The sequence below is a fragment of the Aphelocoma coerulescens genome, chromosome 5, assembly GCF_041296385.1.
Source record: "Aphelocoma coerulescens isolate FSJ_1873_10779 chromosome 5, UR_Acoe_1.0, whole genome shotgun sequence".
NCBI classification, from domain to species: domain Eukaryota; kingdom Metazoa; phylum Chordata; class Aves; order Passeriformes; family Corvidae; genus Aphelocoma; species Aphelocoma coerulescens.
In genome coordinates this window covers 45,567,423-45,593,724 of record NC_091019.1, presented here as the reverse complement: position 1 = coordinate 45,593,724, position 26,302 = coordinate 45,567,423, and the positions used below count along the sequence as shown (strand labels likewise).

Sequence of the window (26,302 nt, the reverse complement as noted above, 5' to 3'; positions counted from 1 at the left end):
ATTAGTTCTCCCATCCACCCCCACTCTGCCACTCCCCTTCTCCCTGCTGTAACTGTTGTGGATGGGCTGGAGCAGAAACACTGATCATGAGGTGCTCTGCGAAGGCCTTGCAGCAGGCTTTGTTGCCTCTGCCAGGGAAGTGGTTCTTCCCTGTTTCAGGTGAATAACCTTTAAGCTTAGCAGAGCTACCCATTGTTATACAGGTGGTATCAGTTACCCAGTGGAACCTCTGTAGTAACACACACATACAATTATTAAGGAGTATCTGCCACCATCCTGCCTTTCTTTGATACAAGCCCCGACTGCAGAGTAAGAGAAGCAAGGTTCACACCTTCTCTTTTTCATGAAGGCTACAAGAAATGTGTATAGCTACAATCATTTAGGAATTGGCAAGCAAATTATCCCTCTCGGGAAAGGGACATGTGTCTTGGGCTCTAGAAATGGTGAATGTCTGGAGCGCAAGTTCTTTGAGAAGTGGCTGAGGGAACTGGGGTTGTTTAGGCTGGAGAAAAGGAGGCTCAGGGGAGACTTCATTGCTCCCTACAACTACCTGAAAGAAGGTTGGAGCCAGGTGGGAATTGGCCTCTTCTCCCAGGCAGCCAGTGACAGGGTAAGAGGACATAATCTCAAGATGTGCCAGGGCAGGTTGAGGTTGGGCATTAGAAGGAATTTCTTCACAGAAAGGGTGATTAGATACTGGAATGGACTGCCCGGGAAGGTGATGGAGGCACCACCACTAGAAGTGTTTAGGGAAAGACTGGATGTGTAGTGCCCATGTCTAGTTGACAGGGTGGAGTTTGGTCATTTGCTGTGCTCGATTATCTCAGAGGTCTTTTCCAACCTAATCGATTCTTTAATTCTATAGAGGCTAATTTGGTACGAAGGCAAGGCTGGTCCCGAACTCCGAAGGAATGAACAGCCAGCCCTGCTGCCCCAACCTCCTCCCTGCAAGGCAATGCTGCCGCCAGCCCCGCCGCTAACGGGGATGGCCGCGCCCCCGGGCGCTCCCAGCACGGGCCGGCCGGGCCAGGCCGCGCCCCGCCGCAGCTGCAGGGCCGGGGCGGGGGATGCCGGCGCCGCCCCCGCTGCGCCGCGGCGAGTTAGTGTCGGCCCCGGCGGCCCCGGCCCTGCTCTCCGCGATGCTGCACGCCCGCCGCCGCCGGGGCCGGCCGGGGCCCGCGGGCAGCGCCCGGCAGGGCGGCCTCGCCTTCTACGTGCTGTGGGCTCTGCGGGAGCCGCCACGGCGGCTCGGCAGGTGCGGCCCGGCCCGGCCTGGCTCGACCCTGCCCCGCGGCTGCGCGGGCGCGGCTGGTCCCTGTCCGGGATGGGCTCCCCCGCGGGCCGGGCACCTGCACGCTATGCCCTGGCCCTCGTTTCTGGAAATGCCCCAGCCCTTGGCGGCTCTCCCTTCCCACGGGTGGTTTCCTTCACTGCGTCCTTGCATGGTTTCATCTTTAAACGGCACAATCCCTCTCCTCACTCTTCCCAGGCGTAAACGTATTTTTAGGTGTTTTCATATACTTTCTCACCTTTTCTTTTACTCCTTGATTACTATCTCTCATTCTTCTTCCCTCCCCTTACAGCCAGTCCAGCCAGATGGGTTTCCAGGCTTGGCTGCCCCTGCCATTGCCAAAGCAGCTGGTGGTGTTCGGGCTGGGAGACTGGAGCTGTTACTCTCCGGACACGAGCATCGCAGTGGATGTGCTGGTGTCCCCAGGCGTCGCACCACAGCGGGTCGGCACGCTGGAGCCCACCCGCAGGTTACAACAGGAGCTGCCAGGGTGTCAGGAGGGGCATCCTGGAAAAGCTTTCTGATCTCTGGTGCTACCTGATTCTGCTGGTGTTATGCAAAAGCTGCTCAGGCCTGCTGGTCCTCCACCATGGTGTTTCTCTCTAGTGATGACTCCAGCTTCCTTTTGACTGCTTTCAGGGTTGGATCTCTTTTGGCTTTGGGCTGTTATAATCTACTATGGGAGCAGGAATTTTGCCCTGGTCAGTGTCACTTGTGGGCTGAAAAGCCGTGGTCCCTTGTGCAGGTCTCTGGTGTGGGAGGATGACTGGAGAACAGATATTTTCATGGCCTCGTTGAAAGAGATGGACAAAGGCAACCCTGTGAGGCTTGTCCTGACTGTCAATGGACAGGTAAAAGAATTGACGCTCTCCTTTCTTCCTGCCCAGGGTCCCAAATGTTGTCACATCTGAGCCCCAGAACCTCCTCTCCCTGCTCTTTTTTTCCTTCTCTGCTACTCCAAGGTAGAGCTGACAATCATGGATCTGTTAATGCACGTCTGTGGTGAGCCTGAAACCACTGTGATGCTCCAGGCCTATCCTCTGAACACGGTTTTGCCAGAACACCTTGTGTGTCACAGGAGATGGACAGCAGACAGCTGTTCGCTTCCAGTTGCACTCTCTCCTGAGTCTTTGGTACTTACATAGTTGTTTTACCTTGAGCTGAAGCCAATGGATTTAGCATGTTGCAGCACCTGGCTTTCCTTTTCCTTGTTTACTTTGTTGGTGTGGGAGATGGAGGCAGGTTATTCCATTGCAGGGAATCTGTCCCTTGCAAGACATGTTTTTGCTCATCCTTTTTGTGGATGGAGGCTAGCACACTTAGGTCCTTTTATTCTGTCACTGTTTTTGCTGCAGCTGCTCCGAGGTGTCTCCAGCAGTACGCCTGCCCATCCCTTCCTTGTACCAGAGACCACCCAGTCACCAGTGCTCCCAGCAGATGATAGGGTCCTTGGCCAGGACCTGGAAGATCCTACTGCGGTGTGTGTATTTTGGAGCTGCCTCCTTTCTTAGTATCTTCTCCCTCACCAGTAGCCATTCAGTTAATGTCTAGCTGAAACATTTGCTGCCATTTTTTCAGTGGCGATACGGCTAAGCAAGTTCTGGAGCCAAAGTTTCTCTTGTGCTGAAGAAAGATACATTCTCCATTGAAATGGTTTGAAACCTTTTGAAAGGTTGAATTTAGTAGTCCTTGGTGGGATGATCAGCTTCATTCCTAGTACAGATAGGTTTTTGCCCTTCCATGTTCTAGCTGTGCCCAGCACCCAGCAGTCTGAAAGCCGACCACAGCACATAGCAGCAGATAGCTGCATTGCTCAGCACCTGTTACCACATCTCTGGCCCAGTAAGATGCAATTCACAGTAGCCTCAGGTATCTTTCTTCAGGGCTGATTTGACTGGGACTCATGTCACAGGTTAAGAGTCAGAGCTCAGAGGTGGCTGCCAGAGCATCTGTGCCTGTGAAGAAGGACATCCAGCCACCACTGAGGACCCTGGTGGTACCCTGTGCTCTGAAGTCACCAGCTGGCAAGGTGGAATCCAGTGAGGCCTGGAGGAAGAGTCCTGACCAAGGACCACCAAGAGTCCACTCCAAAAAGCCCAGGAAAGTTTTGTTTGAACCCACAGCATCTGAGAGAGATCTCGATGAAGAAGGTAACTTTGGTAGCTTCCAACTTTATTTTACAGGTCTTGTCTGAATGATCTGTCAATGCTGCTAGGCCACAACTTCCCAGTCCATTTCTCTATATACCTCCAAGGCATGATGGGCTTGTATGTTTGGCTTTGAAATACTGAGAATGCTCTTTATTACTGGATCAGCTGCTTGATGAGTTTTTGCCTGTTGGGAAAAGGCCAGAAATAGAACATGGGATATTCTTAGTGCCAACACTTTGTACTGTGACATAATGCCTATCTTTTCATACAAGTAAAAGTGTTTTATAAATAGGCAAGTATCATTAACCTTGTTTTACAGAACAGTAAACTGAGGCACAAGAAAGTTACCTACTGTGACGTTCTGTAACCTCTGCATTAGTCTGTTTGCACCCCTACTTAACAGCATACCACTTGGTTCATAGAAGACATTGGTTATTATTACAGTATAGAGAATACAAAAAGGAATACATGTATATAATAATATATGTAATTAGTATAATTGTACTGACTTTTGAGTAGTGAGAACGTAACTGCCAAGGGGTTTGGAAACAAAACCTTAGGCTTCTGGAGTGAGAATTCCAAGTCAGCTCCGGAGTGTGACTAAGTTTATGTGTAAGTTTGGCAATAACTTAGTGGTCCCCATAAGAAATGACTTATTGGGACTTGGCTTGCTTGTCATAAATGCAAATACAGCTCCATCATAAAGTTGTTTCTGCTGCAGGCAGTGTGAAAAGGGGGGAAATGAACTTCGATCAGAAGGGTAAAATGCAATGGTGACAGCATTTGGCAGTCAAAGGAAATGTGCCCTGCTCTTACCTATCTTCTGCATTTCTTTTGATGAGACTTAGTTCATGATTCTTGGTCTTGCACCTTGTTTGTTGCAGTGAGGTAGCTTTGTGCTGGAGGTTGGAGGAAGGAAGGTCAAAGGGCTCCTACAAGTGGAGCTGAGCACTTTCCACAATATGTCTGCTGGCTGCTTTATGGGGCCATATCTGTGTTCCCTTTGCAGATCTGGCGGTGAAAGAGTTGCAAGGTGAGATTTGGTTCCTAGACCCTGATTTGTCTTTTCAGTCGCTCAGTGATGATATTCCTTCCCTTCAACGTCAGAAGCCTCTCATGCTGCACCCTGTATCTCCCCAGTGATCAAGAATAACAAGTAGGTTGTGCGTATACACTTCCTCTTCATGCAGTTGCCATCAGTACAGGTGCTTCCAGTACTGTCAGGCTCTCAAATATGTTTCTTTAGCCCCTCTGAATCTCAGGCACACCTCTGGGTACATAGCTCTTTGAGGAAAAAAGGTAAGGTATGAAATAGACTTTGATTTAAAAGTATCTTTTTAGTTTGCTCAGCCAACTGTAGGGGCCTGGGAGGGGAAAGGAGGAGGAACAGAGCAGCACAAAGAATACCTCTGGAAACAGCTCCAGGCTTCTGATTGTTCCATCTTCGGCACTGACAAGCTGTCCCTGGGTAGCCCTCCCTCACAAGGAGTGGCGTGGGGCAGGTAGCCCAACTGGGAAATCACTTCTGGAGATGGGGTAGTAAATGGGGGACATTCAAGCCTGTCTGAAGTGGCAGCCTGAATGCATCCTACATCCAGCTACTCCTTGCTCCTGAGGTCTCCCTAAGTACAGCAATTACTCCCCTGAGCCAACTGAAAATACTTCTCAGGAAGGTAAGTCTTTTTCCCCTGCAGAGGGAAGGGACCAGGGGCCCTTGCCTTACTATTTCCTCTCTCTGAGCATTCAGGTGGCTTGTTCTTCCCAGCAGGGAAGGGCACTGAGGGTGTCTTGTCTGACTGCTCACAGGCCTGTGCTCTTCCCTCCCCAGGCAGTCCCAGCCCTCGGTGGTGCCACGCCATGTGCCTCAGTGACCTGGGGACAGCTGTTCTCATTGGTGGAGAAGGTGTCAATCAACAGTCCTGCAGGGATGCTCTCTGGAAGCTGGAAATTGGTGGGGACTTCAGGGCTGTCAAAGGCAGTGGGGACAGTGGGACTCGAGGATAGCTCATGCAGATGGGAGGGGATACTTGGGCATCTGTGCATATGGAGGGGACAGCAAAGGCATCACATCTAGCATGTCAGCAGGCTGAGCTGACAGCACAGAGGGCCTTGAGAGGCTCTGGGATTGTACTTGAGAGTCCTCTAGGAGCTAAGCTACAAGTTCTGGAAAGAGTTGGAGGGATTTTAGGGGGTAAAAGCAACAGTGCAGTTTGCAGTCTGTGCATGGTCACTGGTGGGAAAGTGTGAGATATAATTCCAATGCCTTGTGTCTTTCTGCACCTCACTGGTCTTTTCTTTCACTGTGCTATTCCCCTTCATTCCTTACAGAAACAATATTCTGTATGAGCTCCCTCTAGCCCTGAATCAAAGGAGAGGAGGAGATGAAGGGAGCAAGGTTTTGAGTAAAGATTTTATGGCATATTCTTTAAATCTAGAGAAATAAGAGCATTTTTGAACTCCCATACCATGTGTCCAATGTTGCTCCCACAGACAATGATTTATGGCTTCCAGTGGGTTTCCAGCTACAAAATGCCGTGCCATCGGGCTTGCATGGTCACACAGCTACCTACGACCCTGACACCAAGCATATCTACATCTTTGGGGGCATAAGGGAGGACAAAGACTACGGCAGGATCTACATTCTGGACACAGTCACCTGGAAATGGCTCTTTGTGGCTGTGAGTACTGCATCTCTTCCAAGACAAAAGCGCAGGAGGGGTGGCAGTTTCTGCCTGAATGTGGCAGTCGATGTGCCCATGTCCTTAGTCCAGTAGTCTTGGTCCACTGTTGCTGCAGGTTGTCTGAGATGCATAGTTGGGTTTGACATGTATTGGGAGGCTGTGTTGAAAAGCCACATGAACAGAAACCAGGAGCTGCACCTACAATGAATGAAGCAATGTGAAAAAATGGGTGGTGCTGTAGAGGGCTGTGTCTGACCAAGCCCAGGGGTGGGAGGTACTCTACAAGCAGCAGAGGGAAATAGCTTCTCATTTTATATGGTGCCATTTGAGAGCAGCACCAGATGCTGACGTGAAGAGCTGGTGAAGCACCAGATGCATTGATGCAGCACCAGATGCTGATGTGAAGATCTTCTCAAATTGGGGACCGCTCTGAGGACAGCAAAATTCTGAGCCCTGTCAGCATGGGACTATCTCTCTCATTCCTTGCTAAAGCACAAAATGGCTTTTACAGAGTAAACCTGGATGAGATCTTTCTGTTCCCTGACATCTTCTGAGGAAGGTGTGGGAGGTTGACTTCCTTTTCTTATCAGAGCATTCTGGTGGTGTGGAGCATGCAGAGAATATACTGTCTGCCTGTGCAGCAAAGATCAGGCTGGGGAGCCAATAAAGTGAAAATTGAGACTTGTCAAACTCACTGCATGATGTGGGTCCCTTTCCTATGGGTCATGCAGCAAATAATGCACTTCTTGTAACAACTATATATTGAACTTTTTCTAGGCTAAAGGGAGGATACCAGTGCTCACCTACCACAGTGCAACTATCTACCACAAGGAGCTCTTTGTTTTTGGAGGAACTTTCCCCAGAAAGGCATCACTGGCAGTTGCACCCTGCAGCAATATGCTTTATGTCTTCAATCCAGAGCATGAAATTTGGTATCAGCCCATTTCAGAAGGGGAGAAGCCTCTGCCTAGGCTTGGGTGAGAGTGCTCTAATTCCAGCTATCCAAAACAATGCAGGAAACCTCTGCTCACCTTCCCTCCCACACCAGTGTGATTTCCTAAATATTAGGTGATTGTTCTCCACCATTTACTCCTTAAGATAGGGCTGCGTTTAGAGCAATGTGACTTAGTACCTCCTGTTATGAATCCTGATGGAATTCTGTCCCTGGGCTGCACCGGCTGTGGGTAGAGGCAGGTGTAGACTGAAGCTATGGCAGCCCAGTAGAAGAGGCCAAGGCTAAAATGGAAGTTTTGGGAACTTGCTGAAGATGTTTTATTCATTTGCTTTCTCTCTGCCCAGGCATTCAGCTACTCTATTGAAAAACAAGCTGCTGATTTTTGGGGGTCGGAGTACTTCTCTCTACCTCAGTGACATGCACATTCTGGATCTGGGTAAGAAAGTCTGTGCCATTTGGCTGCCTTGGGAAGGTCTGTTCCAAGACAGGGGCTTGGGAGTGAGGTGTGCTCAATGGGAAAAGAGCAATAACATTATACAAACTCCTGACTAAGCAATGGAGATGAAAAACTATGGGTTAAAAAAAATCCTTTCTGAGGCAGTAAGGGGGGGGGGATGAAGAAAAAACAATGGCTTTTTTGGAAGAGGTTGGGTAATAGAGAAGGCAGGTTGTTGATGCAGCAGAGTATGTAAGTTTTTGTCTAGTTATGAGGTGGAGGTTTTTGGACATTTCACCTGCCTTTTCTCTGGCTTTCAGGTTTCATGGAGTACACACCAGTCCCTCTCCTCGCAGGACAGCCTTCTGCACGTTGGTAAGATTCTGTTGCAGACCCAGGAGCTATCTTCTTCTATCATTTCTCTTTGGAGCCAGGTTTAAACAGTGCCTGTGATCAGACCCAGCTGCATATCTCTGTCCCACTAGTCAAAATACAGTGGATCTTTGCTATGGGGCCAGGAATTCCTGTGCTGTCCTTGTTGGTGCCTGTATGGTGTGGGGGGATATTCCTTAGTCTCCCTGGAAATCTGCCTTTCAGGCTAGGGTAAGTTTACTGCTGTGTCCTAGTAAACTGTATTGCTTGCTGTTTGGTCTTCACAGTGCCTGGAGAGGTACTGTGCCACACAGAGGAAGAAACTCCTGTACCAGGACTATGCTGTTCCTAAAGGGACAAAATTGCTCACTAGAACAACGATCTAAAGCAGTGCAGAGCCCAGCTAGCCTGCTATCTCACCCCACAGAGCAAAGCATAGGAGTTTTGATAGCTCCTTCTGAGATAATGAGTTGCTCGTCAGGCCTGATCTGCGGAGGCAGACAAACATCTCTTCCAGGGTTATTCTGCAAGTCAGGGTAGAGAGAAGCAGAAGTCAACTTTCTTCCTGCAGCTTAAGCTCCCAATCTCCAGATCAAGTCTGCCCATCCCTGCCCATTGCTGACTGAGGCCATCCCAGCAGGTTTTGTTGTAGTCACCATTTGACTTTGCTTTGGTCACAGTTTTCATGCAGCTCTGGCTGTGTCGGACCAGAAGGTTCTGATCAGTGGAGGCTGCAATGCCAAAGGAGCCTTGCATGATGTCTTTGTTTTCCATCTAGGTGAGTGACTCTCCTGCCCTGTTTTGATAGCTGAAGGTGACTCTGGGGCTACAGTGGTGTTTCTGAACACCTGGTCTAGTCCATTTATCTCATCCCTTGCACTAGGAATGGGGTTGTCAGTACTGATAGCCCCTTTCTATTTCAGATACTCTCTCATGGAGCACAGTGATCCACCATGACCTCTGCTCTGTTCCCCGAGCTGGCCACACATTGCTTGACCTGACTCCTGCCCACTTGATGGATATGGACAAGGAGAACAAAGAGGAGCAGAACCTGCACACGGTGTTAGTCTTTGGGGGCTCCAACTGTGCTGGGACCTTTTATAACAGCACAGTCAAGATCCAGCTCGACCTAGGATAATGCATGATATTCAGAATGACCCTGAACAGCAAGGCTCTTTACCAGCCTAAATACAGATATAGATGGCAATAAATGAATCCAAGCAACATGGCAGTCCAGGTATCTGTATGTAGGTGAATGCCACCTTGGTACAAGAGATTGTGGGTTTGCAAAGTCTGAAGGCCATGAGTATTGTTCTCTTAGGGTACCTGATATACAGTATCTGGGCTCAGGTGTCAAAACATTCAGTGGGATATGAGCTGAGTCTGCACAAGAACACAGATACAAGGTTATGGGTTCCCTTCTTGTCCTACAGGTTTTAAGCTGGAATTCCCAGGGTGCTTTCAGCTTTGAAGGTGATTCAGGTATTTGGTTTCATTTGGGATGAGTGGAAATACTCATCCCAAATGAGTTAAATACTCCTGCTATTTGGAAAGTCCTTATAGTAAAAGTACAGGCATGATTCTGGTTTGGAGGGAATCTGGGGTGGGATTCCCTTGGACAACAGTCTGCAGCTGAAAACTAGGAAAACACCTAGAGCAGTATCTGAGGATGGGCAAAAGAAGAGAACACAATTTTCAGTGTAGGGGAGAGAGAGCTGGGTGTGCCTTGCTGTCTATTGCACAATCACCTAGCTTTGCTCTAGGCAGACCTTTTATAAATTCCATGCGACTGCTCTTGTTCTTGCAAGGGGTAACAGAGTTGCTGACTTGGCTCCTTCAAGACCCCAGCAAGGGTTAAGCTATCTTCTATCAGAGACTAGATCTCATTGTTTGTATCCATGGAACTGATGACTGTGCTGTGGCTCTGAGGCAGCTGCAAGGATAAGCACACTGTGTACACTGATTGCCTGATGCTCTTTATGTAGATGGTAGGAAGAAGTAGCCCCTGTGGGGAATAGAGAATTGGCTCAATGCCTCACAGTTGTTTGTGGCCACATTCCCCAACCCAAAGCCATACAGAGGGAACTTCTGCTTTAATCTGCTTCATGGAGATAGACTAGATATAAAAAACTAGTAGCTGCAGGTGTCCCAGCACAGGCATAGCTCCTCTAAGTCATCCACGCTATTTCCAGGTCCTCTGTCCTTCTTACCATCCAGATGAAAGTGAGACAATAGTACTAGGTATTCCTACTGGCACCGAAGTCCTACTCAAACTGTAGGTGTTGTCTTCTTTATCACATCAGCTTTCTAGATTTAATGAGTAGAAAGGCTTCAAGCTCGCAGCTCTGCAGGAGTATCTGGCTGCCGGGAAGGGTGGCTTGTTTTGAAGGCCTCTAACTCCAAGAGAGCTTTATTTATTCTGGTTATTGTGGGGTATGGACCCATGTCCACTTTGAATCTGCAAAAGGAAAAGAATTTGTGAAGTACTATGAGTTGGAGAGCCAGTGCAGCAGTGAGCAGAAGTGCAGAGCAGTGTGATAGGCCTGCCTAGTGTGGGAGAGTCTCACAGGCATTTACACTAACAGAAAAGGTTCATCCTTGTAGGTTTAAAAACGAATGCTAGAAAGATTAATCAGCGTCTGGAGAGGTTGTAAAGTCTCCTTCTCTACAAATACTCAAAACCCAGCTGGATGCAATCCTGTGCCACTTCCTCTAGCAGGGAAATTGGACTGGATGCCCTCCAGAATTCCCTTCCAACCCCAGTGGTTCTGTGATTATGTGATCTTCAGCAGGCTTTTATGTAGTGTGCAGCACAAGGTAAGAAGACACTGCTTTTCCTGGGAATCATGCAGCCACTGGTATGGGTTTAAGGCTTTAAACAAATAAAGTCTGATTCATCTTTTCCTCCTGTGTGCAGTGTAAGAATAGAGCAAACAGGGACAGAGAATGTGGAGTGTGGGCAACCTCAGCTTTTCTAAGGACATAGATCAGGTTTCCCCAGGGGCCTCTAAGAGGAGACCACAGAGCCTTATTTCCAAAAGAGCCAGTATTTATGAAATAGGAAAATTCATGGAGAGAAGAAATGTAAGTGGATAGGGCAGGCAGAAGGGATACTTTCTAATGGGCACAAGGAGCAGCAGAAGGTAAGCTCTGACAGCCCAGCCTAAGTAGGTGTGTTGAAGAACACCTCAAGCTTAGCCCTAATTACCTTTCAGCATTGGCAACTTGAGGCACTAAACACAGATCAGCCACGGAAACCTGCAAACGTAGAAGAGAAAAGGGGTTAGAGTAACTCAGAGGCTGTCCCATCACACTTCCCAGTGGTGGCACGCTTTGAGACCAGGATAGAAATTATTTTATCAGCCAGTACAGAGGAGTTGTCATGATGATCTAATTCTTTAATTCAGCATTAATAATACAGCAACAGTACAAGTAAAAGAACTTCGTAACAGTCACTAGTAGAAGCCATCAGCTTTTAGGGAGCTTTATATTTACCAGCTGATCATTATGACCTCAAGGACACTGTGCTTCTATGGCAACTGCCTCTGAGCAAACAGGTCTGCTGGCAAGCTGCAGAGGGAGGTGATGTAGGGAGAGGGGGTGTTTGCATGGCTGGGAAAAGATAAGTAAATTTTGCTTGTTTGCACTGCAGGAATATTGAGCAGGTCCTGCCAATGTCAAGACTTGATATGTGATAGGGCCTCTGCACACAGGCTCAGAGACTTGCAGTCTGAAAGGAAGACTCAAGGACAGTCTTCCTGCTGGCTGCCTATCTGCACAGACAGAGGCAGCTGCCCCTACCCTGCTCCCAAGGTCACAAAGCCCTTGAGTGCCTCTCAGAGCACATGTTATTCTCCAGCACTAGATCTTGTAAGTAGCCTTTGCCTACCAAGGCTGCTACTAGACCATCCTCTGCATCCCAGGATATTGCAGGAGCCTTCCTTTCTTCTGAGGCTTTTATAGGAAAGATCTTTTGCCTGGCAGCAGAACTAATAAATGGAAGAGGCCTGAGCTGCATCTAATTTGGTAAGGGTCAGTACAGCTTTTATGTGAGCTCTGTGGAACCCATCCATATTAAAACTAGATAATCAGAACATAAAAATACAAGTTGGTTAGAGGTTCCATAGAACAGAGCTAAGAACTGAACCTATGTTTCTTGAGCCAAGCTTTGCCCCTATGACAGGTCACTTTGAAGTCCAAATCCCATAAGGATGAAATGATCATCTTTTCCCACACCCTCTAGTACCAGCCAGATCCTAGATACAGCTGCATAATCTGGCCATCAGCAGGTTATAGGCAGGGACAAGTAAACATCTCCATAACTCTCTGCCAGTCAGTAATGGCCTAAGTAGGATCCATGCAGCTGTTTTTTGTTATGGTGAAGGCACTGCATGTAATTCTAGACACTGGATGGGGTTGTGTTCTTGTCTCCTCAACTATTTTTCTTTCCTATTTTAGGGGAAGATACTGGGGTTTTCAGTTCTGCAGTGGCACACAGGGCTCTCTCAGATACTTACTTCATCCCCCACACAATAGCGTCCAGCAGTATGCTGCAGAATCTGCTCCAGTGCTGTCAAGAGAGGTGGTAACCTGGAGTGAGGCATTGGAAACTCAATTGAAAGGGACACCAAACACTTTCTAGACTGGGAATATGAACGAGGGCATCTTAACCCTGAGCAGAGTATGAAAAATGAGCAATTTGGGACAGAAACTAGAAGAAACATAAATCTTAGTATAGTTATGGAAGTCTTTTAGGACTGAAAAAGTACTTCAGCTTTTTTGGGCCCAGGGTGATTTCAGCTGCTTCAGACAATGCACCTGAAATACTACGAGGATAATGTAGAAATATGTGATTGGGGATGGGAAAAAATGCAAAGGTTCAGTCAGTTTGTGTCTGTGCAAACTGAAGGTGGACCTGTCATTGCAGCACATGGGGGAAAGGGTTTTGAGGAAACAAAAAGCACCATTTCTCTCAAAGAGGCCAAGAAATACTCTACTACTTGCTAGACTCTGTGGGAGTTTGCCATTAGATGTCAGATTACAAAAGTGTATATATATGTATATATATGTAAGTAGCACTTTAGAAGTGCTGTGAGCCCTTACGCTTCAGAATGAATCAACTGCTGCAGTGTGCAGGATGGCCCCAGGCTTCCCCTCTTCCATGTACAGCAAATGAAGTGTTCTGTGGACATCTTTCCTCTGAGATCCTGGGGAGCTACCAGTCCTGGACAAGGGACTCTGGGCAGGAAGAGCACTGTCTGTGCCACCAAGGCAGGACCCCAGCACACCAGCCTAGGAAGATCTGTGGTTCTACTTGAAGAGGCAAGTAGAATGCCAGTGGTGCAGCATTTTGTAAGGTCAGCCAAAATGCTGATCATTTTGGATGTGGGATGTACCTTGAAAGCCAGACGCGATACAGTTCTGAGCCCATTCCATTTTTTTCTCCCCCATTTGTTTCAGGACACTCAGGTTCTGTGAAGGCAAAGCAATCTCCAAGTTAGATGACTACTGCTGGCTGGATCTTGCCCACTGTGTAATCCTGTGGAGGAGAGGGGAGATGAGGAGTTGCCAAGGCTGAATCACTGGCCTGAGTTCAGTTGGTTGGGTCAGCCCTGACCTCACCTTCACCTAATCATGCACCCTGCTGTATCTTTCTGTTGGCATTACCGTTCTGTAACAGTTGCCAGGGTATCCCTTTGCCTCTTCCTTCTAGGTTGCTCAATTCTCTTTTTCCTAAAATGTCCTAGACCCAGCAGTAAAACCATATGGATTCAGCTCTTTCTGGAAAGAACCCTGGGTGCTATAGGATTTGCTGTGTTGGAAATACTGTATTGTTGCCATTGGCAGATGAGGCAGAGGTTAGGCAGATTTTATCTGCTAGCACAGCAGTCTGAAGTTCTGCCACCCAGTTGGCTGGCAACAATTTAAGGAGACTGAGCATGTCAGAGACACAAATCCTTTCTAATTTTCTCATTTGCATGGATCTAACAAAGCAGTACCTGGAGTGGTTGAATACCAGAGGCAATGTGATCAGCGATCATTCTGACTTGGGCTCTCTTCTTTGGATCTTGGGGCAGGAGCCTGGGGTTAGGACATGTCTCTTCTAGGTAATTAATTATAGCTAGCTGTAATGAACAAAGAGATAATGGAAGGTTATTGGAGAGCCAAGGAAAACTTCACATCCTGGACACCTGGGAAAGGGGAGCTGATCCAAGAGAATACAACAGGTTTTGAATGCAGTTTGTTACCAATCCAAGGAACAGAATAACCCCTCTGACATCTGCTTGTGACCTTGTTGTCATTTGGTCCAGCTGTAATTTCTGGCAAACCATGAAAGAGCCATTGAAGTCAGACTACAAACTGCTCACTGAAAGAAGGAGTTATGAACCAAAGCAGAACTGAACTTAAATCCTTGACAGTAGTTTCCCGTCAGGGACTACGTGCTATTTCTGTTCCCAAGAGGGATCATAAATACCATCTCTTTTCCAATGTATAGATGTGAGCTCTGGGGAGAAAGACGGGGCAAAGCCATCCCATCCAGATTGCGCAGCAGGCTGGAGTGAAAGGTTAACAGGGATGTGGCTGATAACTCACTGACTGAGAAATGGTGATGCCATCAATTTTCAAGGCTGGGACTTGCTGCATTGGATTCAGTGCCTTGAATTCAGCAGAAAACTGTGGAAACAAACCTGAGATTACTCTACAGCAATAAGAAATTATTCTTCCTTGTTTTCTTCTCCCAGAACCCTGTTACCAAATCTTTTTTCTAACTCTTTTTTTCTCTCTGCCTTAATACTAATCTTTGCAGGAAATTATGCACTATTATGTACTATTAGCCTACAGCAAGCTGTCACTGGGGCTCAGGGATCACTGCATCCAGGGCCAGACTGCCTTATTTCTTGACAAAGCATCACTGCAATGCCCAGAATGGGTGGTCCTGTGTCAGTACCACCATTACTGTCCTAGTTCTCTCCAACTCCATACCAGCCCATTGAGCTGGTGGTACTATGAGGTGCACAACTCCCTCCTATGGACCCCCAAGTAAGGTCTCAATGAAGGTCTCTTTCAGCAACCCACCTCTTCCTTTTGCCAGGCCCTTTGCAGCCCTCTGCAATATCATTTAGCATCCTTTGGACAGCCCCTACCCCTGCCTCCATGCACTTTCTGGTGCTAATTGAATGAGGCCGAGTCTGTTAAAAGTGCAGTGCAGCTTCTCTGAAGTCTGTGCTCCAGATATATTCAGTTGTATCAGTAAGCAAGAGCAAAAGATCTTTGGCCTTACAGATTCAGTCACAAATGTTTGAGGGAGGAAAAAAGCCTCTAGTCTCCTGCAGTCATATTCTCCTTCTGTTTCACATGCCAAGGAATACTGGCTGAAAGCAACTATTAATTACAGAGAAGTGGTGAGGAATTCAGTAACTTTGCCTGTGAGCTTTCTAGTGCTAATTCCAAGTCTCCTAATGATCCCCAAGTTCAATACCCCTGGAGAGAGCAGTGGTGTCTTTATCCTTACCTGCTGTCCTCCATCCTTAATGAGGTTCACTGGGACCAGGTCATAAGAAATTGCTTTCAGAGCCAGTGCTAGGGAGAGCAGAGTGTACAGCTTCAGACAGGTACACTGGGACCAGTTTCACTGGTAATGGGCTCAGGGAAATGTTAGCATCTACATTTGAAAAGAGACCCTATCCCTCAAGGAGGGTGGCCTAAGTCCACTGAGAAGACAGTGCTCTGGCAAATGAAGGACCAAAGTACTAAAGATCAGTCCTGGCAAAACCACTGCTTTTTTCAAAATAACCGTTGCAGCTCTTTCCAGCACAGCCCTTCCTGATTCAGCTTATAGAGGGCAGGGGGCCATGTGCTCATGTGTAAAACCTTTCTGTCTCAGTACCAGTAGGGACCATTCCCTGCCCTGCTTAGCTCTCAAGACCTGGGTAGGCCAGAGTCTGAGGTGGTATCATGAAGCCCTCTTATCTGTTCCCCTCTATTCCTCTTGCCCCAGGTAAGCTGCAGTGTTCCCCTCCCTCCCTGTGGGGAGATGCCTCACTGTTCCAGGTTCGTGTTTGCTGACCTCTCTGTTAATAAGTGATTGATTAATTGGGTTAGTGAAGGGCAGGATACTGCAATACTGGGACAAAAAAAGGGAGATCAACACTGAATCTTACCGATTCGCACTCTCCAAGAACAGGAACTTCGGAAATAGCTGTAAAGTATCGGCTGAGAAGAGAAAGATGAAAGGGTTATATGCTGGGAGCACCAGAGTATTGTATGTAAGGAGAAGAATGCATGAGCAGAAGTCATTTCAGGAACTCTAAGACAGGGAAGAGCAATGTTTGGAGGAGAGAGGGCTCCTTTCTGAAAGTAACTGTTCCTGATTTGGGCATACAGGTAGCATCACTCTCATAATAACCAGAAGGCTATTCAGTTGCACCTGATGTTTCCAGCAGTACACAACTGACCTTGAAATTATTCCCTATAAAGCTTCCTTCTTTGTCCCTATCCAATATTGCTAACTTCTATCCCATCTTAGATTTCTGAAAATATTTCTGCACTGATTGTGCCAAGCACCTGCACTGGGTATTTGCATGGCATGAACTAGCTTTTCCAGCCATGCAGGGAAAAGCCAGAACTCTTTCCAAATAAGAAGAGCTTCTCTGCTGTTTGAGATGAAAGCCACAAAGACAGATAATTCATCTCTACCTGAGCTATAACACTGAGGCAGCTTTCCCAGATGCTTCCACCCTGGCCAAACTCTCACCTTTTCAGATGCCATGGTAAGTGTGTGCAGTCACCTCCACAAAATAAAAACCACCTCTGTGTTTTCCCTTTTAACTCAGCTGGAATGGGGGAAGGCTTCTCTCCTAAAACCAATCAGGAAAGGACTGTGCCCCCCCCCAGGCTGTGCCCAGGACACAAAAGCCAGCCAGTCAGATTCAATCCTGCAGTCACTGCAGTCACCCTCTCCCAGCCCTGATGTCAAAACCATTAACAAGATTTAAGCTTGGAAGCACATTTGGGAACCATTCTTATTTCTGTAGCTTTTCATCCAGAAACAAATAAGGTATCTAGAGAGCCTCCCAGGCTGTCACCAGTTGCCAATGCAGAAATCTAACCATGGAGAACAAAGCAAGAAAACCAAAGCTGCATGCAGAATTTCTGTTTCACTAGGGAATGACTGCTAGCTCCTGGAATGGGCTACCTTTGCAGGGAGGTTCCTTAGTGTGCTCCTTTAGCCCTCCTCCCACCAGTACTCGCCACTGCAGTGGATTTTTTACATTGCAGATGTGGGAGAAGTTGCTACTCTGCTCCTAGACCAACTCTGTGCAAAATAAAAATATTTCTTTTTTATGTGTCCTGGTCTTTTCTTTCCACACAGGAGATTGGTAGTCATGTATGTCTCAAAATAAACCTGTAATCATGTGTCTCCTTGCTTACACAGATCCTAGGGCGTGCCATGAATCTCTCTGTGTCTCTACCCTCTCAAAATGCATAAAAAAATTTCCAGAGACTGGCAGCAAGACAAAAGAAAGCAGGGAAAAAGAAAGCCCAATGATAGTCTGTCAACAGAAAACCAGAGAGACAGAGAGGATCTTTGAGCTCCAGTCCTCTTTGTAAACTTGATGCTTCTCTTATAGTTTAGATTGGTTCAAATAACTTTAAATGAGGTATGTCTTTGACTAAATTAATCAGATTTACTGGAAAATTACTTATAACTGAGAGGAAAGTGATGGCAGTACTGGTAACACTTAAGTGGGCAAAGTATTTACTGATTTTCTTAAATTCTCTGCTCCTGGGATCCGGGCATGAGAAGTATCAGCTATGTTCGTTTTTCAAATGTCTAGCCTGCGGAGTTGCAGGGAAAGAAACAGAAACGATGGCTTCAAAAGAGAAACAGAGCATTCATGAGACACTGATCTTACTAGCTTTTCCTGAGGACCTTGCTAATGTTTTTTTGGCTCAGAAATTTATGTCCTTCACTACATGTTTTGGACTCTGGCCTCTCAGCAGGCAGAGACATTTCTCCTGATCCTCTCTGTAGTTCTTTTTTTGTTTTTACAGCCTGTGCTATCATCTGGAATAAACTGTGCTAAGCTAATTGCCTTGCTCTATAATTTCAAGGGCCTGGGGGATTTCACCAAAAAGAACATGGAAACCAACCCATCATTCAGCTGGGAACTGTCTCCAGAGGCTGTGGGCCTGGAGTGATCTCTTGAGTTCATGCTGTTTTGCTCCCAGCAGCAGGGCAGACCACAGGCAAAAATAATCAGCTAAGTCAAGACTAGAGACAGCAGAAATGTTTTGTCCTCAGTAGGCAGGTCCCAGAGTGACACTGTATCTTCCTCAGAGGAAATGCTGAGCATGGGCCAGAGAAGTATCAGCAACGAACTTCCTGCATTTACAACCCTGGGGGATAAAATCCCCAAATCCTGCAGTTCAGACTGGTTGGAGCTGGGATGATAGCAGGAGGACAGCATTTTCTTGGTGTCTACTACAATTTCTGGTTTGGTTCTGTTTTCATTTCTGGCAATCAGTGAGGAAAGTTTGGGCTTAAATACCAGTCCAGAGTAAAGGTCTGGGAAATGCATTGCACTGTTGTGAAAGATAGAAGAAACACCCCAAACTTTGTGTTGAACTCTCAGGTTTCCTGTCTTCTTCAGTATGGTCTTCTCTGGATACCACCTCTTTCCAGGTGATATACGGGATGCACTTGGAAAGGCCAAATCTCTCACCTTTCCTGAGAGCCATCAAGCCTAGCAGCCTGCACACATAGACTGCTCCTTGGGGACTGGTGTAGGGGACACCTCGGTGTCTGAAAGGCACTGCTTGGACTCTGCTGGGTTCAAATGTAAAGCAGAAATAACAGATTTACTCCTAAATTCTCAGTATCTCTGCAGCAGGACTTGGTGTGAACAGTGCACGCGAATAAAATATGGTTAGTAAGCGCCACCGCTAAAAGCATTAGCACGCTAAAGCATTTTATTTAGCACGGGGTTAATTCCTTGCTTTCCACTGCGACAGAGACCCGGGTGCAGACCGGGGCAGCAGAGGCGCTGTGCGCGGGGGTGGACTCCTCCTGGGAACCGCCATCCCGGGCTTCCCGGGATGCTGGGGCACCAGAAGCCGATCGTGGCCGCGATCCCTGTCAGCCGCCACGGCCGGCAACAAGACCGAACCGAGCGAGGCCCGCTCAGGCCGAAGGCGTAGAGCCGCCGCCCCAAGCCCCAGTCCCTCCGGCTGTGGCGCCGGCATCGCCCCCCGCTCCCCTCCCGCCCCGCGGGGAGAGCGCGGAGCCAGCGCCGCGTACCTTGGCGGCGGCAGCGCTCACTGCCATCCCGGCCTCCGCTCAGGGCTCGGCGGCCGCCCGGCACCGCATCCCCGGGACTGCATCCCCCGGCATGCCCCGCGCTCCGTGCCCAGGATGCGCCGCGCCCGGCGCGGTGCAGCGCGCGGCGGATCCCCGCGGATGCCGCCGCGCCAGCGGGAGCCCCGCCGGGGGCCGGGGGGGCCGGCGCGTCCCGCCGCCCCGCCCGCCGCGACCCGCCCGGCCGCGCTGGCCCTCGTCACCCTCCTCAGCTTCGCCTCCCGCTTCCACCGCCTGCGGGAACCGCCGCACGTCTGGTACGGGCCGGGGCGGGGCGTTCGCCCCCCCGGCCGGGCACTGCCCGAGCCCCGGGGTGCGGGTGGGTGCGTGTCCGCCTCCTCTCGGCCACAGCGGCCGGGACTGCGCCCTGACGCCCGGCCCGCGCCCCTTCCCCGCCCCGGCCATGTCCGGCGTGGGAGGGATCCCTGTTTATCCCAGGCAGGTGGAGGGACGGGACCGTGGCAGTGAGGGCCACGAGGAAGCGCTGCGCTCTCAGGCCGGCCCGGCCCGGGTCCTGCGCCGCTCCCCGCTGCTCTCGGGATGTGCTGCAGAGAGGGCACCGGGTCCCGGGGAGATTTTGGGGATCTGTGTGTAGCAGGCTGGCTTTTTAACCTAAGGTCAATTTGGAATCAAAAGGGCAAACCAGAGGTTTTGGAGTGATAATATCAAACTCTTTTAAAAAAGGACGTTTCCTAGAATGGCTGAAATGCTGTCCATGATTTCCCACTGAGTATAACATTGTTTCATATGGAATGTATGGCAGTAACCCCCTGTAGTATAAAAAGCATAAGTAAAAACACATTCCTGGGGTTTTTTTTTTTTTCTTTTACTGTCTTCAGCGTGGTTTGTGTTTTGTTGGTGTGTTTTTTGCAGTTGGGATGAAACTCATTTTGGGAAGATGGGAAGTTACTACATTAATCGAACCTTCTTCTTTGATGTCCATCCTCCTTTGGGGAAGGTAAACTGCTTTTCTGTTACATGTTTTAGAAGCCACAGGAGTAGGCCAATAAAAGTCTGGCTGCCTTCTGGCCAAAGGGTGTGAACAACAAAGTCTTTCCTAACTGTTGTTAACATCATAACAATTTGCATTCTGTGTCCAGAGCCTCAACTTGCAACGTTTTGTCTTCACAAAAATGCTTCTAATATAAGAAAACCAAACAATATTGCATGTTGGGTTTTTGAAAGGCTTGACATGAAAAAATCAATGTGACACTTGGAGGGCATATGTAATAGAAGCCTACATTTTAAAGGAAGCAAACAGTTCCTGATAACTTGTGAGCAGATGAGATGCCTTCCTCAAAGTATCCTGAGGGCACTGATTTCCTGTTCTGTAAATGAACTTGTTTTCGCAACAGTGTGTAGTGTGGATGAAGGTACATCCTCCTGCCTCGTCAAGGTTATCTTCCCTTCTGACTGAGTCTCCTGAAACTAAAGGGATAGGGAGCTATGGGAGACTACAGAATTCTCTCTGCTCAATTCCACACTTGGTATTTTTCTTGAGTTTGCAGTCATCCTTATAGACTGTAGCCAAAATAATTCTGATTTTGCCTTAGACAAAGGGCAATATGTATGCATGTGATTCCTGTAAATAAACTCTTTTTTGGATGATGTGTCTGAATTATTTGTCCTCTGGATCAATGTGGCTTCTATAAAAATCTTATGTGCTGCTAGCTTGGATACTTCTTCCTCTGGTGTGATTTTTCGTGACCAGTTTTTTCACCTTTCCTTTTCAGATGCTGATTGGACTTGCTGGCTACCTTAGTGGATATGATGGTACATTTCCTTTCCAAAAACCAGGGGATCGATATGAGCAGCACAACTACATAGGAATGAGAGGGGTAAGGCTCTGTGGCTAGCATCAAGCTGGTTAGCTTTCCTGTGCCTTCCAATACAGAGTGTTACATCATAAGAACAGCTCTTCTTGATCAGGTCAGAGGCCTGTTTAGCCTGGTGCCTTGTCTTTAAGCTCCTTTGAAAAGTATTAGTGGTTCTATTGTGAATAAGTCTTAATGTCTGGCTGTGAGAGGCCAGATAAGAAATTAAGGTGAAAACTGAGGCCAACTCTTTCTGCTAATTAGTGAGACTACACTGCTGCATGGGATAGATAGCTTGCCTGTTCTGCAAAGCAAATATTGCTGAGTTTGAGCTTCTCTCACTCCATTGTGCCTGGCTAATCTGCTGAGGAGCCAAGGATATCAAAAAGCCAGGATCATCCACTGGCACCTGCAGTTTGCCACCACCAGTGACACAGAGCTGAGTATGCTGATGGAGCCTGGGACAGCAGGGCAGAATTCAGAGTTGTATTCTATCTGAAACCCTGGCTGTACTGTATTTAGGAAGACCAAGAGCCTTATAACTGGCAGCAGATAAGTCAAAAGGAGAAACAGTGGCCAATTACTACCACCTAGAAAGAAAACTGAAAACTGGGAAGGCATGTTTTCTTAGTTTAGTTTCCAGAGGTTCCTGGCTTTAGATTTCCCTGAGCCAAAGGTGGAAGAGGTGCTGGAACCAGACATTAAAGAGAAGAAATTCTACTGTGGTCTTGCTTTCTTTTGTTTTGATTTCTGCTCTTTCTCCTCCAGCTATCCTTGGTCTTATTTATGTAGGAGAGGGGAATCTGGTCTGCTAAAGATATAAGGTGCAGGTGTATTTTTTCTTAGATTTCATAATCTAGTATCTTGTTATAAAAAAGTTGTGTGTAGTGGGTGTGTAGTGCATCTACTTGATACATCCTTTTATGAATATCTGGTGTAGTCTAGCAAGAGTGTGACCGACTTGTTACTAACACCTCTGCAGAACAGAGTAAGCCTCTGTCCTCTGAACAGGGTCTTTGTTCAGTTGGCTTTTGTCTGATGTTCTTTGTGACTCAGTTCAGCTGCTGCAACACCTCCTGTTGTTGTAGGTATGGAAGATGAAGGAAAGGAGAGGGTGTGAGCTCTTGTTCACATTGGGTGGGGTTATAACTTCTCCCATGATCTTTTCCTGCAGTTTTGTGCATTCCTTGGCTCTTGCCTGGTTCCCTTTGCCTACCTCACAGTATTGGAACTGTCAAAGTCACTGCCAGCAGCCTTACTCGCAGCTTTCATCCTTATTTTTGGTAGGTGTTCCTGCTACAGCAAAATTGAGTATCTTAACTGTTCAGATAATTTAATTTCTGGATTATCATGTGTTACCTAACCAGGGGATATTTGGGTTAATGAGAGACTTTCTGAAGTCTCTCAAAACAAAGAAGCAAAGTAATTCCACTTTATATATATATATATATATATGAGGCTTTTTAATTGGTGGTCCCCTTGAGAACTTTACAGTCTTGTTTAGTTCATAGATACTTCTGTTATTTGCATAACCACAGTATTGGATTAGGTTTCACCTTAATTTTAAAAATTTTTATAAGGTGGATGGTCAGGAATAATTTTGCCTACCAGTGAAATATTGATGTTTCCCATATGAATTATAGAGATGTTTAACATCCACTACATTACTTTAGAAGAGTTCACAATAATAAATTAATAAAGTTCCGTGTTGAATTGAGCCAAGTGGAGAAATTGACCTTGCAAATGGAGTTACCCAAATAGGGATTTTGTGAGGACACACAGGTATTGAGGCATGGAGACTTAAAATATCAAAACCATATTAATTTTTTATAGGTACCATATGAAAGATGATTCCTCCTCTGGCATCCTCTGGCACCATGGTGGTGCCATAGGTAGATCATTGCTGGCTGTAATCTCCATCTGAATATGTTACCAGCACTTTCCAAGTGGTGTTTCACAGATACTGCTGTACTGCCTGGGGTTTTTTTTGTTTGTTTTAGGTTTTTGTTTTTTGGGGGTTTTTTGGTGGATTTTTTTGATTTTTGAGGGGTTTGTTTTTGTTTTTTGGGTTTTTTGGTTGGTTGGTTGGTTTTTGGTTTTGTTTTGGTTTGGTTTTGGTTGTTGTTTTATTTTTTTTTGTTACCCAGGTAGAAGTTGAAATGTTGTGATCTCCTGTTTCTGAAATTTCCCTCCTTCTTCTTGTCTTGACTACATTGAGGAAACTGAATTCCCACAATCTTAGATTCACTTCAGAACTGCAAGTCTTTTTGACATTGCTGTGTGTCTCTTTGCAGATACAGGCTGTATTACTTTGTCCCAATATATTCTGCTGGATCCCATTCTAATGTTCTTTCTCATGGGAGCTGTTCTGAGTATGGTGAAATGTAACAACTGTGCAGACAGGTAAGATACAGATGATAATTTTGTTAAACTATAGGTATTCAACTTGCACACAGTTGAAGTAATGTCTGCCATTGGTGATGTGTGAATGGCTGAAATGAGATTATTTCAGGAAATTTGAAGGTGAAAATGACTGTTGGTAGGGTAGAGAAATTTTTCCTGTGAGGGTTTGTGTAGTTAGGGAGAAAGTATTGTGACTGGGGTACACCGAGAGAGTATTAAATAGATTACTTTAGCATGAAAGGAAATGTCAGCAGAAATAGTTTACGCAGTTTATGGAACCACAAATCTGGAACAAGAAGGTTAAAGCTTTTTAAAACTTCCCAGGGGAAAAAGTTAATAAAGGACATGATGGGTCAGAGAAGGAGGAATGAAGGATGGTTGTAGCATATTCAAGGCCTTGGTTCTTAATGGCAAAATTATTGTTATCTTGAACCAGTTACTTTGTTTCCAGGCTGGAGAAACACAACTTATCTGTGGCTGTAAGCACCTATAAAAATCCTGCCATCTGAGGTAAATAGTGTAATTTGCTTGATTTGGAGAAATTGCTACAAAAACTTAGAGGGAAATACAGCCAGGATGATCCTGAATAAAGTAGTCAAGTTGCTAAGGATTTTTGCTGTAGACCCATCCAGAGAGGGTGGTGATTTATAGGTATTGGGATATGTCAAAAGGCTTCTTTGTGGCTGGGCTGCAGAGAGTAGTTTCCTTGAAATGCATTCCAAATTCAAAGACATAAAACCTCAAAATTCTGTGTTATATGTGAGCAGTTTTTTATTTCATTAAACATTCAAGAACTGATCATATCAATCTTATTGTGTCTACAGTTCATGTGGCTGAAATGCAGCCTGCAGCATCATGTACTGTTATCCAAGGCCATCCTTATCTACGTCACATTCCCCAGGGAGTGCAAGCACTGAATTACGGGGCAGTGCTTGATCAGCTCTGTGTGCCTTGACCTGAATTTATTGTTCGTATCTTAGAACTAATCCTGTTGTCAAAGTAGTTGATATTCTGCAAATTAAAAGCCAACTCTATAGGTATTGTGTTGCTTAGCAGGTCATGGGGATTTTGTCTAGTCAAAATAAGTGTCAAGACATTAGGAATCAGTAGGAAAAGGGTTTTAAATTCTGCTGTCATTTTTTCTCATATCTCTTCTGTGGTTCAGTTTTATGTCAGTTTATAATTTGTTTGCCTTTTGCTGCTGCTTTTGTTTGTGTTTTGGATAGATATTTTCCACTAAGGCTTTCTTGCTTTAGTAGGGGAGGCTGCTCTTTGTCTCTTGTTCTTCCCCATGTTCTTAAATTTCTGAGAGAAGTAAGTTTGCACTTTATGGAGCAAAATTCTTGTTTCTGTTCTCCGAACTTCCATCTAGTCAGACTTTTTTCACACTACTATTTCAGCTTATACCTGGTGTCTGTGTTTCCATCCTTGAATGGGAGATCTATGGTTACCCCTTAAGTGTACCTGAAGCCTGTATCAAGGCTTCACAAGCCTGTATCTGAAACCAGTATCCTTGCATGATTCTAAACTAAATGAAAAACTTGTTTTTCCACTCCTTATGAGCTCCTGAGAAGATGGACTGGAATTTTGTGGGGTAACTGATTTGTTATTTATTTTTGTGACCGCAGGCTGCCCATTCATGTAGCCATCATTTTATTTACTGACTTGCTCTACTGGTCCTACAGGCCATTTTCTGCCTCCTGGTGGTTCTGGCTGAGTCTGACTGGTGTGAACCTTGCTGGAGCAATGGGAGTAAAATTTGTTGGCCTTTTTGTAGTCCTTTTGGTTGGCTTGAACACAATCTATGACCTATGGGACTTGCTGGGGAACCTGAGCCTGTCACTGGTGAGTTTCAAAGACTTTTCTTTACTTTAAGGGTTTCTTTATTTTGTTTGCTTTGTAATTCTCCTAGTCTTTGACAACCCTAACAGAGATACTCTGTCTGCAGCAAAGAGGGGCATCTGATATGGGTGATGAAAAACAGAGATTAAGGTTATAATGAAGAAACTATTGCCAGACTTCTGGAAAAAACCAAACACACTTATATTAGCAGGACATAATGTATACCAGCACAGCAGAAAGATTGTTACTTTTTCCTGAGAGAAACTGTTACCATTCCAGGTGGATGAATTTTTAGTCTAAGCTAAAAATGCTCATTGGGAATGGCTTTGCAGTGGCCCAAAGCAAGATGTTGTCCAACACTGTTACATGACCTTCCAAGGAGTATGTGCTGCCTGGCAGACAGGCATGTCTTGCAGCACTTAGTTTGCATGAGCAGCGTGAGCTCAGGCTCTGCTTCATGAGAGTAAGGGGGCATGGGCTGCATAGCAGGCACATGCAGAGCATCATGAGCCATAGAAATGCTCTACAACTTGCAGTATCCATAGCCAGTCCAGAAGAAGAAGGCAGCCATAGCCTTGAATTCACACACATTTAGTTCTTCTAAGCCCTAAAAAATTTGGTAGTGGGTTTGAGTGTCCTGGTCTAATATGTTGCATTTTATGTTTGTGGACTATGAAATCTGCTATTTGGAGAAATACCTTGATGTACCATTTTCTGTCTTGCAGCCGGCAGGAAGACAAATTCTTCAGTCACATCTTTTAAAAGCTGTTCAGCTCTCCTCTTGTCTCAGCCTCTTCTGAATCTTGAAAATTCTGTTTCTTTCACTTACTGTTTTTGTTTCATTTGTCTTATAAACAGTGGAGGCATGGGGGGACTTTATGTATTCCTGCTGTGTGATTTGTTTTCTTTGATTAATATGAATCAATACAGACTGCAAAGATTCAATGTTCCAACTCCAGAGAAACACTTCTTGAGCAAAGTCAGTTAATTGCATTTGAA

General features: G+C 46.4%; 3 protein-coding genes and 1 long non-coding RNA gene across 10 annotated transcripts in view; 2 read left to right on the top strand and 2 right to left on the bottom strand.

Moving 5' to 3' along the window:
* Nucleotides 1-1,094: 1,094 nt before the first annotated feature.
* LOC138111723 (rab9 effector protein with kelch motifs-like) lies at nt 1,095-9,582 on the top strand. 4 transcript variants are annotated; one of them, XM_069017962.1, is made up of 14 exons: nt 1,095-1,255; nt 1,584-1,760; nt 2,037-2,142; nt 2,254-2,424; nt 2,647-2,769; nt 3,204-3,441; nt 4,451-4,474; nt 5,270-5,392; nt 5,932-6,119; nt 6,900-7,099; nt 7,422-7,513; nt 7,834-7,888; nt 8,566-8,663; nt 8,809-9,582. In XM_069017962.1, the coding sequence occupies exons 1-14, from the start codon at nt 1,140-1,142 to the stop codon at nt 9,021-9,023; spliced, it is 1,926 nt and encodes a 641-aa protein (XP_068874063.1). In that variant the 5' UTR covers nt 1,095-1,139; the 3' UTR covers nt 9,024-9,582. The 4 variants fall into 4 exon arrangements, with proteins under 4 accessions (XP_068874063.1, XP_068874066.1, XP_068874065.1 ...); XM_069017965.1 differs by lacking the exon at nt 1,584-1,760 and having other exon boundaries at nt 1,096-1,255; XM_069017964.1 differs by lacking the exon at nt 2,254-2,424 and having other exon boundaries at nt 1,097-1,255.
* LOC138111725 (uncharacterized) lies at nt 3,443-4,443 on the bottom strand. Its single transcript, XR_011151425.1, has 2 exons — nt 4,258-4,443; nt 3,443-3,625 (listed from the first exon to the last, which is right to left on the bottom strand). It is a non-coding gene; the product is annotated as an uncharacterized lncRNA (long non-coding RNA).
* A 377-nt stretch (nt 9,583-9,959) lies between the features above and the next one.
* Nucleotides 9,960-19,278, bottom strand: GSTZ1 (glutathione S-transferase zeta 1). 2 transcript variants are annotated; one of them, XM_069017967.1, is made up of 9 exons: nt 19,188-19,278; nt 16,048-16,099; nt 15,399-15,466; nt 14,480-14,560; nt 13,885-14,010; nt 13,282-13,357; nt 12,403-12,455; nt 11,094-11,143; nt 9,960-10,343 (listed from the first exon to the last, which is right to left on the bottom strand). In XM_069017967.1, the coding sequence occupies exons 1-9, from the start codon at nt 19,212-19,214 to the stop codon at nt 10,217-10,219; spliced, it is 660 nt and encodes a 219-aa protein (XP_068874068.1). In that variant the 5' UTR covers nt 19,215-19,278; the 3' UTR covers nt 9,960-10,216. The 2 variants fall into 2 exon arrangements, with proteins under 2 accessions (XP_068874068.1, XP_068874069.1); XM_069017968.1 differs by lacking the exon at nt 19,188-19,278 and adding an exon at nt 16,641-16,740.
* A 21-nt stretch (nt 19,279-19,299) lies between these two features.
* The window catches only part of POMT2 (protein O-mannosyltransferase 2), a 28,125-nt gene continuing 21,122 nt past the window's right edge, over nt 19,300-26,302 (top strand). For all 3 annotated transcript variants that reach the window (XR_011151424.1, XM_069017960.1, XM_069017961.1), the window contains exons 1-6: nt 19,300-19,501; nt 20,118-20,202; nt 20,978-21,082; nt 22,233-22,341; nt 23,353-23,461; nt 25,147-25,306. Coding sequence is in view for 2 of the 3 variants with exons in the window: in XM_069017960.1 (XP_068874061.1) it covers nt 19,302-19,501; nt 20,118-20,202; nt 20,978-21,082; nt 22,233-22,341; nt 23,353-23,461; nt 25,147-25,306 (768 nt within the window). In the remaining variant the exon portion in view is untranslated. The remainder of the gene's footprint in view (nt 19,502-20,117; nt 20,203-20,977; nt 21,083-22,232; nt 22,342-23,352; nt 23,462-25,146; nt 25,307-26,302) is intronic.